Source organism: Myripristis murdjan, chromosome 7 (assembly GCF_902150065.1).
Source record: "Myripristis murdjan chromosome 7, fMyrMur1.1, whole genome shotgun sequence".
Classification (NCBI taxonomy): domain Eukaryota; kingdom Metazoa; phylum Chordata; class Actinopteri; order Holocentriformes; family Holocentridae; genus Myripristis; species Myripristis murdjan.
The window spans coordinates 22,557,540-22,573,023 of record NC_043986.1 but is presented as its reverse complement, the minus strand read 5'-3'; the positions used below and the strand labels follow the sequence as shown (position 1 = coordinate 22,573,023).

The window sequence follows — 15,484 nt, the reverse complement described above, 5'->3', positions numbered from 1 at the left end:
GGCGCTAATTAGGCCCCTGGCGTCTAAAGTAAACGTCGCACGGCTTCGAAAATTATGCCACACGAAAGAGGACGAAATTTCCTACAAAAATATGAAATTAATTTTTAAATTGGAACAAGTTTGTGGCCGCTGTGAAGACTTTTCCAACATTTTGGACCCTGGTGTCCTCTCCTCTGCACTCTGCCCGGTCATGTGACTCACTCTAGGCAACGGACAGTTCCGCAACACACACCCATTATAAACCGTCAGCGGGAGCAGAGAAAACAGTCAAACTAAAACTGCCATAACTCAAAAACGGTAAAAGATAGCAAAATAGTGTAAATACAAGAATTATAGAGCCGAGTCTTGTGTCTCGTTTAAACTTCGAATAAAGTCTGCAACTCAAACGATGTCTGAGCGGCGTTACTTCAAACGGTTGTGGGTTTGATCGATTTCTCCATTGGATTGCATGGGGATTTCTCTGTCTGCCTGCATTTTGGTGTGATTATGACACAGCTGCTCATGTATTAGCGCAGTACTCATGTCACTCACACACTAGGACATCCTAGGCCTTTCAAAATAAAAGCCCAAAACTCAGACACGAAGCCGTAGCTGCCAGCGGCAGCTACGGCCTCGTACTCATATTGTACTCATATCACACACACACATACACACACAGACACGCACCAAGCACGCACACACACACATGCACACACACACACACAAAACCAAACACACACACGCATGCACGCACGCATCAAGCACGCACACACACACACACACACATGCACACACACACACACACACAAATACACACATACGCAGGCACCAAGCACGCACACACATGCAAACACACGCACACACACGCGCACACACACACGCGCACACACGCGCACACACGCGCACACACGCGCACACACACGCACACACACTACACTCTTCATATCACACACACACATACACACACACAAACAAACACGCGCACACACACACACCACTGGCAGTTACGGCCTCGGTACTCATATCACACACACACAGACACGCACACACACATACACTCACACACAAACACACAGACACGCACTCACGCATCAAGCACGCACATACACACACACACACAAATACACACACACGCAGGCACCAAGCACGCACACACATGCACACACACGCATCTGCACGTACACACACACACACACACACACACACACACACACACACACACACACACACACACACAAATAGACACACACAAACACACACAAATACACACATGCACACACAGGCACATACACAAACACATGCATGCACGCACACACAAGCATGCGCCCCCACACACAGACACACGCACACACATATACACACACGCACGCACACACACTTTTCTTTTCAAAAATAGTCTTGAAAATGGTGACATTATGTTCTACATCTTAACTCATCAAGACTTGAAGAGGTTTTAAATTTATACATAAAAATTGAGGGAACGGGCCTCAATGAACATTCATTTGGATGACACTGGTGTGAGCAACACAAACACATCTCACCTTGTGTGAACTTCTTATCCTCACTGCTGACATGTCAAGCACACTGTTGACCAGGCTACATGGATCATGCTATAGACTCTCACATTTAAAGCATTACATTTTCATGATAAAATCACTTTAAAAGATGACTTAAAAGCCTTTTAAGTTATTTTCATTATCATTTCTTCTAACCCAGCTGAGAGCTGCAGCGCTTCATCACATCAACACATTTCAAGTACAAGACCTTACAAATTAGACATACCTTTGAAAGATTCAGAAGGGAATTACAGAAAGGTTTCCACATCAGGCAGGGTAACATGCAGCTGAGGGAATATTACACTCATGACTTACACATTATAAGCTCCTCTGTTGGTCATCTCTTCATTCTTGATACCATCAATGCTGGATAATTTACTCATGTTTACATGTCATCTCTTTACCCATGTGAATAATATACTATTTTAATCCATTACAATTTATACATATAACCTTCTATGTAGTTATATAATATTGCATTACACAGTAAAGCAGGAGTAATATTACTACAGACTTGTTTTTCACAATACATTGAAAGGACCTTCATTCATAACAGTATGACAGACAACATTTTGTACTTTAGAATATAAAATTTATTTTTCAATTAAATTTTATTTACATGTAAATGTTTTGATGATTGCATTTTACTTTTAGTCACTGACGTTTTTTCTCAGTACAGTTTAGTTATTTATTCTGTCAAGACAAACATTTAGAAAAATCATGGCTGAACTTCATGTATTGTTCATGTAAGAAAAATAAAATAGCATAGGCCTGGATTCCAATTCAATTCAATTTTATTTATTTGTATAGCCCAGAATCACAAATACAAATTTGTCCCAAAGGGCTTTACAGAAAATACAACATCCTCTGTCCTTAGACCCTCACATCGGATGAGGAACAACTCCCTAAAAAACCCCTTTAACAGGGAGAAAAATAGGAAGAAACCTCAGGGGAGCAACAGAGGAGGGATCCCTCCCCAGGACGGACAGACGTGCAATAGATGTTGTAAACACAGATAACAAACTACAATTAAGATAGGATTACTTTTTTAACTATTACCTCATACGTCTCATGTCCCAGACCTACAATACTGAGACTAAAGTTCATCTGAACCACTTTGACAGGACATAGGTACAATGCATGTGCTGTCTCTGTCCCACGATGCCACTTGCTACAAGGCGACACATCATCACTTGGGAGGTAGGGAAGTTTGGGACGCTGCACCACAGTAGCATCTTCAACCAGGAAGTTCCCCTCAGAGTAAAAAAAAAAGACAACATTTTGAGGCAAACATCACTGACCAACAGCATCTCATAGTACACTAACTAAAGTAACTACAATTTGTTGACAGGGCCACCCAACTGTGTAAAGTTGGTGAAGCATAGGGAGACAGAAAAGTTAAGAATGGGGGACACAAATGGGAGCAGAAAACCTGGAAAATAGACGACTGGTAATGGATTTACTTTTTATATAAATAACTGTCCTGTTGTGGCAGCTGAGGCGTACAGAATGGGGAGTCTGTGCCTTGTTGTGCCACAACAGATTTGCTCTTAGTTCATGCACACCAGAGGGAACACTTCAGTGTTGAAAGTGAACCTCTTGTGTACAGACAGTACACATGAAGGTGACATGGACTCAAACCTGCAGAACTATATACATTTCAACTTTAAACAGATATACATTTAAACTTTAAACAGACATACATTTAAAATTTTAACAGATATACATGAAGAGCTCATTTGCAAAAACAGATCCCCATTTGAGTTCATTAAACCTTTTTAAATGTTTATTATCCTAAATCATGCTTTGTGTGTGTGTGTGTGTGTGTGTGTGTGTGTGTGTGTGTGTGTGTGTACTCCAAGCAGTATCAGTGAAACAGTGTATCCATTTTAAGAATGGCTTTTATCTGTTTTTGCAAATGAACTCTTCACATTTAAACTTTAAACAGAGACCAACAGCTAACACGTGGCAAACAGAGACTAACACATCCATAAACCTGTGACACATGATTACATGATATACGTCCCTACACATGATTCTCCACAACTAAACCTTCCCTAATTCCCCCTGAAACACATGATTTGTTTAATCTAAGATCTAACCATGATCATCTATTCCACATCATAAATACATAATCTAAAATCCCAATAAATACACGATATAAATACTATAAATAATGACAATAAATAACAATCTATACAATTACAGTGGGACAGGCTCTAAAAAGACAACATTCATGGTGGTAGCCAATGTACACACCATGAACACCACAACACACTACAAAGTCAGTTTCCTCTGAACCAACACGCAAACGTGACAACACTAACATTTGCACCGGGACACTGCAATGTAGCTCCGTTTGACTCATCAAACAATTAATTCACACCGGTCGTGTGAATTCATTGTTTGCCTCCTTTGCCAAACAAACCAACCTAACCCTCATCAAAATCCACGTCTGACTCGAAGAGGCCCTCTACCTCCTCCAAGTCAACAACTAACCCCTGATCATCGTTAACACTAAAACTACATGCAACACCTTCATGATCACTAAAATACGTCGGCATCACTGCACACTCCACATTATACTGTGTTGTTTTAACATAAACGTGATCAATTAGTGTCCCCTTCTCTGTAGTTTCTTGTGTTACATGCTGACTAAATCCTTTTTCACCCATAAATTTGCAAATTGAGGATGTTTTTAAAATGTTCTCATTGAAATCCCCCATTATTACAATTGTGTTACTGATTGGATGTAACCAATCAAGTAACTTCCCCAGATTTTGTTTGAATAAAGTAATTGGATAACACGGTGGACGATAAATTACTGCCAACAGTATGTTGAATTTGTTGCACAGGCACACCAAACACTCCAGATTCAAATCGGGCACCTGCAGAATATCACAGTCCAAATTGTCTACACTATACAAACCAACTCCACCGTGTTCTAGGTTCTTTAGCTCTAACAATTTAGGGTTATTGCTGCTGTAACACAAGCCACGAGGACGACTGTGGAAAGTGTAACCTTCAATTTGGACACTGTCTAATGAGGACTGTGCAGTGAGCCACGTTTCTGTCACAGCAATACAGGTAAGCTGTAAATGCTGCGTGCAAGACACCAAATCTAACATGTGCCGACTTAAATTTTGAACGTTCATTAAATACACAGAGAAACTGTGTGCATTTAATGAAGGCTCTGGCTGCTCAATCAAAAATGGAGGCATGCTATCCAAGGCCTCCTTTATGGCGTCCTTGCAATAAATTGCCTTCTCTGTAAAATCCTCGATGATCAGTCCAGACAAGGCCCTAACGCGACTAAGCGCTACATATGCCTGCCCCGGTGCAAACACCCTCTTCAAGGACACTACCGCCTCGTCCACAGTGAGTCCTTGCACTTTGTGAACAGTGCAAGCCCACGCTAACCTAAGAGGAAACTGACGACGCAAACCGCCACGCTTGGTGGCTCTATCCTCCTCTGGATCAATGGCAGTAGACTGCAGGCATTCTACTGCTGCATGTGCACGGTTTTTCCGCCTATCTGAACCAATTTTCTCATCATCAAATCTAACATACACGGTGAGAGGAAACGTGGAATCCTCTCCAAAAACTACCTGAGTGACCGTGCCACATGCTCCATTGACCAGGCCGTCCGCAACATCCACGTTCTTACACAACATGACTCGCGCGTTCCTCGCTATACACAAAGTCTCCGGCAGAGACGTGTCCGCCGCAACGCCGTGATGCCCGGGCATCCGTTCCAAATTCCCTGTTGTCCTGTTAGTCACAAAATCCTGCGCCTCAATGGTGACATAATCAGGACAACAGTCAAACAGATAATTTAGGTTGTGCTCACTTACTTGCCTATTCGTCGCAAAGATATGCAAGGCTGAGCTCACCTCGCCGGTCTCGCGCATCTTCAGCATTTCAACGTCGCTATCTAACATTGGGGTGGCCCTGGAACGCACTCTTAACCTATTAAGCATTTCAGCAAACACACTATCCTTCTGCCTAACTATCTTTTTCAGCTCCACGATGCTGAAATTACACCACAGGTCCACACCAACAGGACTACTATACAGAGGCTTCCCTTTAACGGGAGGCAACTGATAGAAGTCTCCGACAGCTATCACGCTAACATTACCAAACGGGGAAAAGTCGCCTGTCTGTTTAATCTGTCTTAACCTACCGTGGACATAAGCCAACAGGTTGTGATTAACCATACTGATTTCGTCTATGATTAAAATTTGGAGGTGACTTAATTTGGCGCGCAAAGAGTTTAGTTTATCTTCACCCAGAGGGGTGTAAGGTAAACTAGCCTGTTTGCCAATACTCAATGTGTGATGAATTGTTGCTGCATTCAAATTGTATGCAGCTATTCCTGTTGGAGCAGTTAACAAAACACAGATATCGTCTGGTTGATCACAAAGCGTTGACAGCAGCCGCGCTGCCTCATACTGAATAGCCCTAATTAAATGACTTTTCCCCGTCCCTGCACCACCTGTCACAAATACACGCAGAGGCTCTGGGTTTTTACCCATCACCTTCTGCAGACACCAGTGTCTCACCCTATAAAAAACAGCAAGCTGTGTCTCATTCAGAGACCTAACAAGCGCTAAACCCTCAGTTCTAGATAAAATGGACCTGTTTCTTTCTAACTGCGCTACCTGTCTGCCACCAACAATCAAGTCCGGCACATTCACTAACGACTCAACTAGCTGTTCCTCAGCTAAGTCACCTTCCCGCTGCTGCCTCATCTCTTCTAAACCCTCAAGGCGTTCCGCTTCCTGTTCAGGACAAAGCTCACCCCAAACATCCTCATCTACACCGTTATTTTGCGCAGCTATCTCCTGGGCTAACTCCAGGTGAGGACAATTGACCTCAAACCTGGCCCTATTCTCATCGACGACGTCGTGAACCGAATGTACAGAGCCGTCGCTAAACATCACCTCACCATCGTTATAGAACTGCTCAAACAGCTCAAAGCCTTCAGGTTTGAGGTCTGAGTCAGTTCTATAAGGAAGAAACAACTGCAACAGGCTCTGAAAATGTGCCTCCTCCTCTCTATCCAAATTAAAACGCATGTATCGCACCACTGCAAACTGAGTGCGTGTTCTCCTAAGAATGAATCCTAAGTCATTCTTCAGTTCAATTCTGTCTTGAGACATCTCATTTTTGCTGAGAACACGATACTCAGATGCAAAGGTAGCCATACACATGTTATCAAACACTACGCTGTCAGGCCTATTCCTATACCTATCTACAATACTAACCATCCACATATCCTCCTCCCGTAGATCACGGGAGGCCGCCATCTGCCTCAACACACTGAGGGGTAAACTCATTCTAACTATTCTACTGCCTGTCGGCACAAACACAACCTTTCTGGAACACTCCCGAAGGTGCATGTTCGTTAGCCTATACACCGCCTCCTGCGCACAAACATCTCTGTTGTGTAAATATACACTGCCCAGCTTCCGCAGGGCTTCTTTGGCAGAGAGATTCCCTTGTTTTTTTGCTTCTTTTTGGGCATTAGTCAATAATAGGCCAATTTCTCTCTCTGCTTTCGTAATATACGATATTATGTATATCACTACTGCGTAGGCGTCGGTGACAAAGCTAATGTCCATGTTTGCGTTCCAGCACTTCAACAACTTCTTGCTATACTGATTAACCCAAACCTCGTTCACCCCTCTCCTATAGACAACCTTATGTTTCTTTTCTAAACGCCTATAAGCCCGCTCAAAAATCTCCTGATTAATGCGCAAACTACGAAACAAATCCTCTACACTAGCAGGAGGCACATCGCGTTCCACAGCTTTTTTAACATCTTCAAGAATTTTATGAGCAAACTCTTTTGGCATCCTATCCCTATCCTCAAAACATTTACAGGCTGGCTTGTTTTCTGAATTAGATTCAGCCTCACCTGTCTTCTTGTTCTTATCACACTTGCACTCCCGCATTCTACAAATGAATGTGCGCGCAGTAACAGGTTTTGGAAAATTGAAACGACATGTCGTTTTGTGTTTTCTGCATGACTTTGAATGTCGTTTGGAATGTGTTTGAACAGATGACACCGTGTCCAATAGTGTGTCATCATCTGAGGGTAGCTCACACGTAACGTAACGGTCAATAAATTCTATAACTTCCTCATCTGTGTTTTTATCAATTTGGGGAGCACCCTCGATCCAAAACAAACAATGTACATGTGGTGAGCCTCTCTGTTGAAATTCGACCCTATAAAAGTAATCGATTATTTTACCGATAGGATGACAGGGAGACATGAGAACCTCTTTCAGAAAACAATGCCACCTGTAGTCAAACATTCGCGCCGCGGTCACAGGATTACGTCGCAACAACGCGCACCTATCAGCCCACTCCAAATCCTCTACCGTCTGCGATCTGCCTTCCTGTTTCAGGATGCTGGTCAGAAGATTCTGCCAGCGCATATCCGCAGACGAAAACGAGCAAAACCACGTCGGAATGCCTAACTGACGCACACAAGCCATCACATCCTTCTGGACAGACTGCCAGAAGGCCGGAGTTCCTCTAATGGGTTTAAGAAACCTAAACCCATCATCACACGCCAACAACTGCTTCAAGGCGTCCGCATCCGCTAACACATCCTCACTAATCCGCTGAGGCCTCTGACCTCCTTTACCCTTACGCAACGCAACAGAAACACTGGACACAACCTTGTCCAACTCCGACACGTACTGAGCAAAAAATATATACTCTACATTACGCGCAAAACGACCATCGGCATGCATGATCCTATTATTAAGATAACGCGCCAACGTCAAGTCATGCCACCGACCATCATGATACGTCTTACCACCCGTCGGAAACAACACCGGGAAACATTTTGCCTCGTTCGTGTGGTCAGAAAGCATTCTAACTGGACTATTCCCTTCTGCAGGCGCAATATTCAAAATATCCTTAAAATACTGATCTAAAGCTTCCTGACCAATATCAACAGGCATAAGACAAGTGTCCTGAAACATGCAGTGCTGTTGTCTGTCATGCAACAGTTCATCCTGTCCTATGTCTGCTGATTCCGCTAGCTCACACATTTCACTCTGAACCGTAACCTGCCCTGACCTAACCTCAGCCTCACCCTCACTGCCTGACTCGGCCTCTTCCCTCTCCCTATCTTCCTCCCTAACAAACTCATTGACCCAGTGCTCGTTAAACTCAATGTCTCTATAATATACATTTGTTCTCTTTAAGTAATCTAGCGCCTGTCTTACATGCAACGTATCCACAAACTGGTACTCGTAATGCCCTTTATATGTGAGTTTCCGCTTCAGCTTAACCTGAAGCAGAGACCCTTCCATACTAGAACGAGGCAACACATTCGCAGTCTGAACAATGTTGGCTGGAACACATGTCACTGGTCCATGTACTCCATTCTGCCCGCCTTTAGGCAGTGCCAACATTTTCATGAATGGAATGTGTAACGCAATAAGATGCTGTTCTAAACTATTCAACGATCCCAGTTCAGCAGGAATGGGATCAAGCTCCAAGTTATTAACCCAGCATTCAGCTGGCATCTCACCTGAACTAAGCTTTCTATCACATGTATAACAGATCCACAAATTACCGCGCGATGAAACCAACGAACATGGCGCAACACACTCCCCACTACACCGATGCAAATACTGCTGGCCTATACACCTATCTGCCACAGCCGCTGTCGCTGAACTTCGCCTATAAGTTTCCCTATCACAACTAACCACCTGATATCTAAAAAACAACCTATGACACACACAGCACACAAAATCAGGTCCATCTCTGACCTTTTCTAAAAACTGCTCCCTAACAAAACCAAAATCTTTTGACTTGTCTACCTTCTGCTTTCTACCTAACCTGACACTGGAAATTACTCTCTGCTTATGATCTACACTACCGTGATACTTACTCTTACTCATTTTTTTAAGTTTCTCCCTATACTCTGTGCTGTCCCTATATTTGCCCAAAATCTTACCCTTAACTCTCTCCCTGTGCTCACTGTTGTCCCTATATTGGACAAAACTCCTGGCCTTAAGTCTCTCCCTATGCTCACTGCTGTCCCTGTATTTGCCCACACTCCTGGCCTTAAGTCTCTCCCTATGCTCACTGCTGTCCCTGTATTTGCCCACACTCCTGGCCTTAAGTCTCTCCCTATGCTCACTGCTGTCCCTGTATTTGCCCACACTCCTGGCCTTAAGTCTCTCCCTATGCTCACTGCTGTCCCTGTATTTGCCCACACTCCTGGCCTTAACTCTCTCCCTATGTTCAATGCTTTCTCTGTATTTACTAATACTCATCTGTTTAACCCTTTCTCTGTGGGGCAAATTCTTACAATACTTTTCTACACTGCAAAACTTAGCATTCTCCCTAAACAACACATTTTCCTTATACATCTTCCTAATAGTTAACTGCCGTTTCTCTCTAAGCGGCATATTACACTTTTCCTGCGTCCTTTGCTTCCTCTTCAGATACTTGGACAGAGACTTTCTAACTGACACTAACTCCCTAGCAGCCTCCACGTCCTTGACACTATCCTGTACACCTACAACAGAACCTACGACATCATACCTAACCGCTGTGTTGTCACCATCTACAACATCCATCATTCTAGGCCTAATGCTGTAACCTGTGACTTCACTAATTTTACAATACCCAAAGCAACTCTGCAGTCCAGGCTTAAATACACAAACCACATTCTCAAAATGTCGCCCCATGACATTCTCTAAGTAAACACACTCCGCTGACAAATGCTGACTGCTACAACTATACTTTATCCAACGTCCGTCATGAAAAGTAAACACACTAACGCCTAACCAATCGGCCGTCGCCTGAATCTCCACCTCTGTGGCCCAACTACCGACACGCCTCATCCTGGACTGCTCAATGTACTCTAACACAGAGGAGTACTCACTTCTCAAAAAACTCTGATATCTATCAGTGTTCCTTTCTAACTCTTTACATACAGCTAACCTAATCTTACGATGGTGCTTCTGAGAACCACTCACAGCCTGAGAGATGGCTCTGAAGAAGCAGTTCCCATCGGCAACAATCCTCTCTTTGCTACAAGGAACACCTAACAACCCCTCCTCTGTGGCTACCGGACTAACAACCTTCACGCAATCGACGTTCAACTTTGTGCATAAAGCACGACAAACATCTAAGCCGAGGGGATGGAAGACCAGCTCTTCACTTCTCACCTCGCTAACAAATTCGACGTCCGAATTGACCTCTCGGACATCGAAACTCTTGGATTTCTTCGACATACAAGTGCCGGAAGAAATAACACGCTTTCTGCCATTAGCCACTGTTGGTTCTGCCGCTGAACCGCTGCTCACCTCGCTGGAGAAAGTCAACACAGAAATGCCAGACAGTGCCGGACTTGCGGCAATGCTGACACCACACTCAGGCACACAAACGCCTGCAGACACCTCACTTTTTCTCCCAGCCTCAGTGAGCACACTAGACTCTGGTGCCGGAGCAGCGCTCATCTCAGTGATGAGACTCTCCACAGACACACCAGACCGCGCTGGACTTGCATCCGTGCTGACCGTAACACCACACAGCTCAAAGAGCTTCTCCCTCGAAAGGAGACTGTCGGCCAAACGACAGATGTAGTGGTGCAGGTCGTCGAGACACGCGAAATGCAGAACCACGCTTGTACCATTGTGGTGTAACAAGCCAGTGCTACTGCGTGAGTGACTGTCGACCACAGCGAACCGTCCACCCTCACGCACGATGGCAGTGGTGTTTCCGCACATTGTCAAAAGACATGTGGTGTATTGACTGAAGATTCTCTCCAGTCCATTACGCAAGCTGATGAATACACCGAAATCGATGTATTCACCTTCGGTCACGCCTACTTCGCCTAACACTGTGTCGCCAAAACCGAACCTAAACAACTGTCCGTCTAATTCCAGCTGTTGTGGCAAATCTGGCACAGACAGCAGATTAGACACATGGCTGAAGATGTTGAGGTCACGCAAACTCGTGTACAACTCATCACCTTCAACCAACGCGCGATCCAGATCCAGCCTGTCCCACGAGAACGCGCTCCTCACTGTGTGTTTGGCTAAGCTGACCAAAGCTATAGCCATACACTGCACACCTGCATACACAAATCGGGCATTTCCCTGATGAAACGACCCGCGCACAACTTTAGCTAGCCTAATCCTGCCGCTATCTATGTTAGACCCTGTTGCCACAGCATTAGCGCTAGACTCTGACTGAACATCACTAACACAAACAGAAGGAACAAAAACAGCCTTAGCTTTGTCGATCTGTCGCTCCTCTGGGACAGCAGGGCACGCTGCGTCGACCTCCTCCTGACCGGCGACCACTCCCGGCACCGCGCTGGCCGACTCCTGGGCTGTCGCCTCCACCTGATAAAAAAAAAAAAAACACAGCAGTGAGATTTTGGCAACGAAATGTCGTTGCTTGGCTTCCGGATTACAGCAGAGATGGAATTGTGGGACCGTTTAAAAATTAAATATAATCTATATAACTAGTGCGATATGGTCTATATAACTAGTGCTAAAAAACAAGAGCTAAATAATAATGAGTGCAATTGAGAGTAACTAGATAAAACAGAATGTAAACAACAGACTAAACAGTGTAAACAACTGAATAAACAGTGTAAATAATACTGAGTGCAATTGAGAATAACTAGATAAAACAGAATGTACACAACAGACAAATATGAAAACAGGAGAACCATTTTCCTGCCACCTCTCAATGCTAACTCACATATTATATTTAAACAAAGACAAACCTGCTGCACCGCTGGTCTGGGCGCGGAGGCGGACACGGTCACACGGGCTGGTGAAGGTCTCGCTGGCACCTAAAAAAGATGGGGAAGAAAAAAAGCCTCATTTACATAATGCACTCATTCACACGGGTTCTGCACGTTATAAAAAGTACTCTGCTGCACCTCCGGGACGGCTGGGCACGCTGCGGCGACCTCCTCCCGGACGACGACCACCCCTGGCACCACGCTGGACGACTCCTGGGCTGTCGCCTCCACCTGACACAAGACAAAAAAAAAACAAAAAAAAATCAAACAAGGTTTCACTAAATCACAGGAGAACCATTTCCCTGCAACCTCTCAAAACGATAACTCACATATTATATTTTAACAAAGACAAACCTGCTGCACCGCTGGTCTGGGGCCGGAGGCAGGCACGGTGACACGGGCAGGTGAAGGTGTTGCCGGCACCTAAAAAAGATAGGGGAAGACAAAAGACTCATTTCAATAATGCACTCATTCATTCGGGTTCTGCATGTGTTATCAAAATATGGCAAAAACAATTCACGTAGCTCACATACTAAACATGATACCAACCTGCCGCTTCCCTCCTCTACGCCTTGTGGCAACACCTTTCGGCGAACGCCTCACACGGGAAGTCTAAAAGAAGGAAAACAAACCTTGTTAAATGCAGTCTTAAATTCAATTTTGTCCAGGACATACACACCTACAATGGAGATTGCAAGCACAGAAAAAAAAACAACAAAAGATCTGTATGTATAATATAAAGAAAAAAAATGTAAAAACAGTTGGTGGATGAGGAATGCGGATGCCGAGGGGAGCCACATGCACTGGAGCAGCCTGGGACCTGAGCCACACAACCACCAGCAGCATGATGACCTGGCTCAAAAAGACACAGCATGCACTCGGAAAAACTCACAACCATTCACACACACACACTCACACAGAGACAAGGGGAAACATTAGAGGCAAACCCATTTAACATTTTATAACTTAACAGAAACACCTTAAAGTCAGAACTAATATGGATTACTTCTTAATATATAAATGTAATTATCAGACAATTTACCTGGCCAGCTGGCAGAAGGGCAGTGACGTCGCTGTCCGAGGATGGCGAAACCCTCTCCATGGCCTCCAGGATGTCGCCGCTGAACCAGACGGGGTTGGACGGGAGGACAGACTCTTGCACCGGAGATGCTCGAATCTTTAAAAACCACAACAAAAAAAAATTATCACCATTAAAAAAAAAAAAAAAAAAACACACACACACACAAAATAAAGGCGTAAAACCAGAAAAGATGCACAAATGTACAGCCAGAAAATGACTCAAACACATTACCTTGCCCTCCTGTCCGACAACGGTCCACTCCAGTGGGTTGCGGTGACGAGCCGCGGGGCTGTGTCCCGTCACGACCAGCACGGGGGAGACCCTGGCACGAGGCGATGTCCGGGGGGGCACCGAAGGAGGAGGAGGAGGAGGAGGAGGAGCCAGCTGGCGGACCGCGGCGTCCCACAGGGCCTGGACCAGGATCGGCGTTCCATCGCTGTCGCTGAGGTGCACCTGGAAAACAGTGAAACGCAGAACACATTGTGCTCAGCTGGTGTATCGAAAATGACAACCTTCAACTCCTCCATGTGTCATGTCACAACAACAAAGTATGCTGTACTTACACCGTCACGGCTCCACAGCTCCAAACGGTCCAGAGGGAGGTGCTCTGCCACAGACACGTATGGGAGACCTGCCGCAAAAGTGAGAAATATTATACATTCTGGTAATAAATACACTCATGTAAAACATATGAGGTTAGGTTCACGATACGTCAGTTATAATCAAACTGATGACCAAAACTAAGACGTACCCATGCGTGCTGCGACACGGCGGAACTCCTGGCGGAACACGTCCTGCAGGCCAGGCTCGATGTTCAGGCGTGGAGGGAAGTCCAGCACGAACACCTACACACACACACAAAAAAAAAAAAAAAAAAAATCACATTTAGAATCACATTTAGGTTTCTAAAAAAGCACATGTGAAAACACACGCTTACTGTGACAGCACAGGACAAAACAAATACTGCCAACTGCAAATTAAACACACCTTCGCCCAGCGGTTGCAAACTGTAGCCAGGAGAGCACCGAAGTCCAGCGACGCCTCTCCGATGTTCCTGCTGGCTGTCAGGTTGTTGCTCGGGGCGAGCACACACACCACGTCCGGGGTCCAGGGGAGAGCGGCGTGGGACACCTCCGTCCTCAGCTCTGCTGCATGCGCACCTGGAACAGAGAGAAAAGAGAAAGAGAGAGGTACCTCCGGCATCGCGACGATCCCATCCACCATGGCCCGCAGGTGGGAGTCTCCCACGACGAACACCATCTGCAACGACAGAGACACGGCTTTAGAACATAGACACCGACTTCTTACAACCAGCACTGTGTTTCTGAAAAAGAAAAACTAATACCTTCTGGTCCGGCTGCAGGGCAGGAGTGACCAACTTGAAGCTGCGCTGGGTCAGCTCCGAAGTCGGCCATCTCCGCACGCGATGGCGGTACCCTGTACCGCGCCCTGTGTGGTTGACAACAAAGTTAAGGATGATGACCCAAAATTTGTATTTCCTCAAATAACATTCAAACTGCGTCAGTTAAACATTAAAAAAATAAACAAACTGTTTGATACTTACGAGCAACGAACTCGGGGACAGGCGGCTGGGGGGTCCATGGCTGCGGCTGCGCCATCCTCCGCTTCTGGGCCTGGGCCCGCCGGTGGGACTTGGCACGGGGCATCTAGGAATGAAAAAAAAAACAAACAAAAAAAAATAAAATAAAATTTCCTCCAAAGTTCAAAGAAACTTTAAAAATCCAAGTGAATCTGTGCCAATCATACTCACAAACAATGCTTTCCCAGACAAGGTCAGCCTTCAAATACACAAACGTTTCAACTTACCTTGGCAGTGTGTGTGTGTGTGTGTGTGTGCGTGTGTGTGTCTGTCTGTCTGTGTGTGTCTGTGTGTCAAAAAAGTAAAACTATGTGTGTTGATTAACAATTAGTTATGTGTTTGTTTTTAAATTTAATCAATATGTCTGTGTAAACTTGTCCTGGATCAAGGGATCGCAGATGTAGCTCGCAGGTCGCTCGCAGGTCAATCGCAGGTCGCTCGCAGGTCAATCGCAGGTCTCTCGCTCTCAACAA

At 45.0% G+C, this 15,484-nt stretch overlaps 1 protein-coding gene across 1 annotated transcript; it reads right to left on the bottom strand.

The window, feature by feature from the left end:
- Positions 1–3,898: 3,898 nt before the first annotated feature.
- Positions 3,899–15,078, bottom strand: LOC115361416 (uncharacterized). Its single transcript, XM_030054782.1, has 10 exons — positions 14,976–15,078; positions 14,757–14,860; positions 14,606–14,671; positions 14,179–14,256; positions 13,643–13,864; positions 13,373–13,507; positions 12,469–12,561; positions 12,310–12,378; positions 11,780–11,920; positions 3,899–11,458 (listed from the first exon to the last, which is right to left on the bottom strand). Exons 1-10 carry the CDS (start codon positions 15,076–15,078, stop codon positions 3,968–3,970), a joined length of 8,502 nt encoding a protein of 2,833 aa, XP_029910642.1. The 3' UTR covers positions 3,899–3,967.
- Positions 15,079–15,484: the final 406 nt, after the last annotated feature.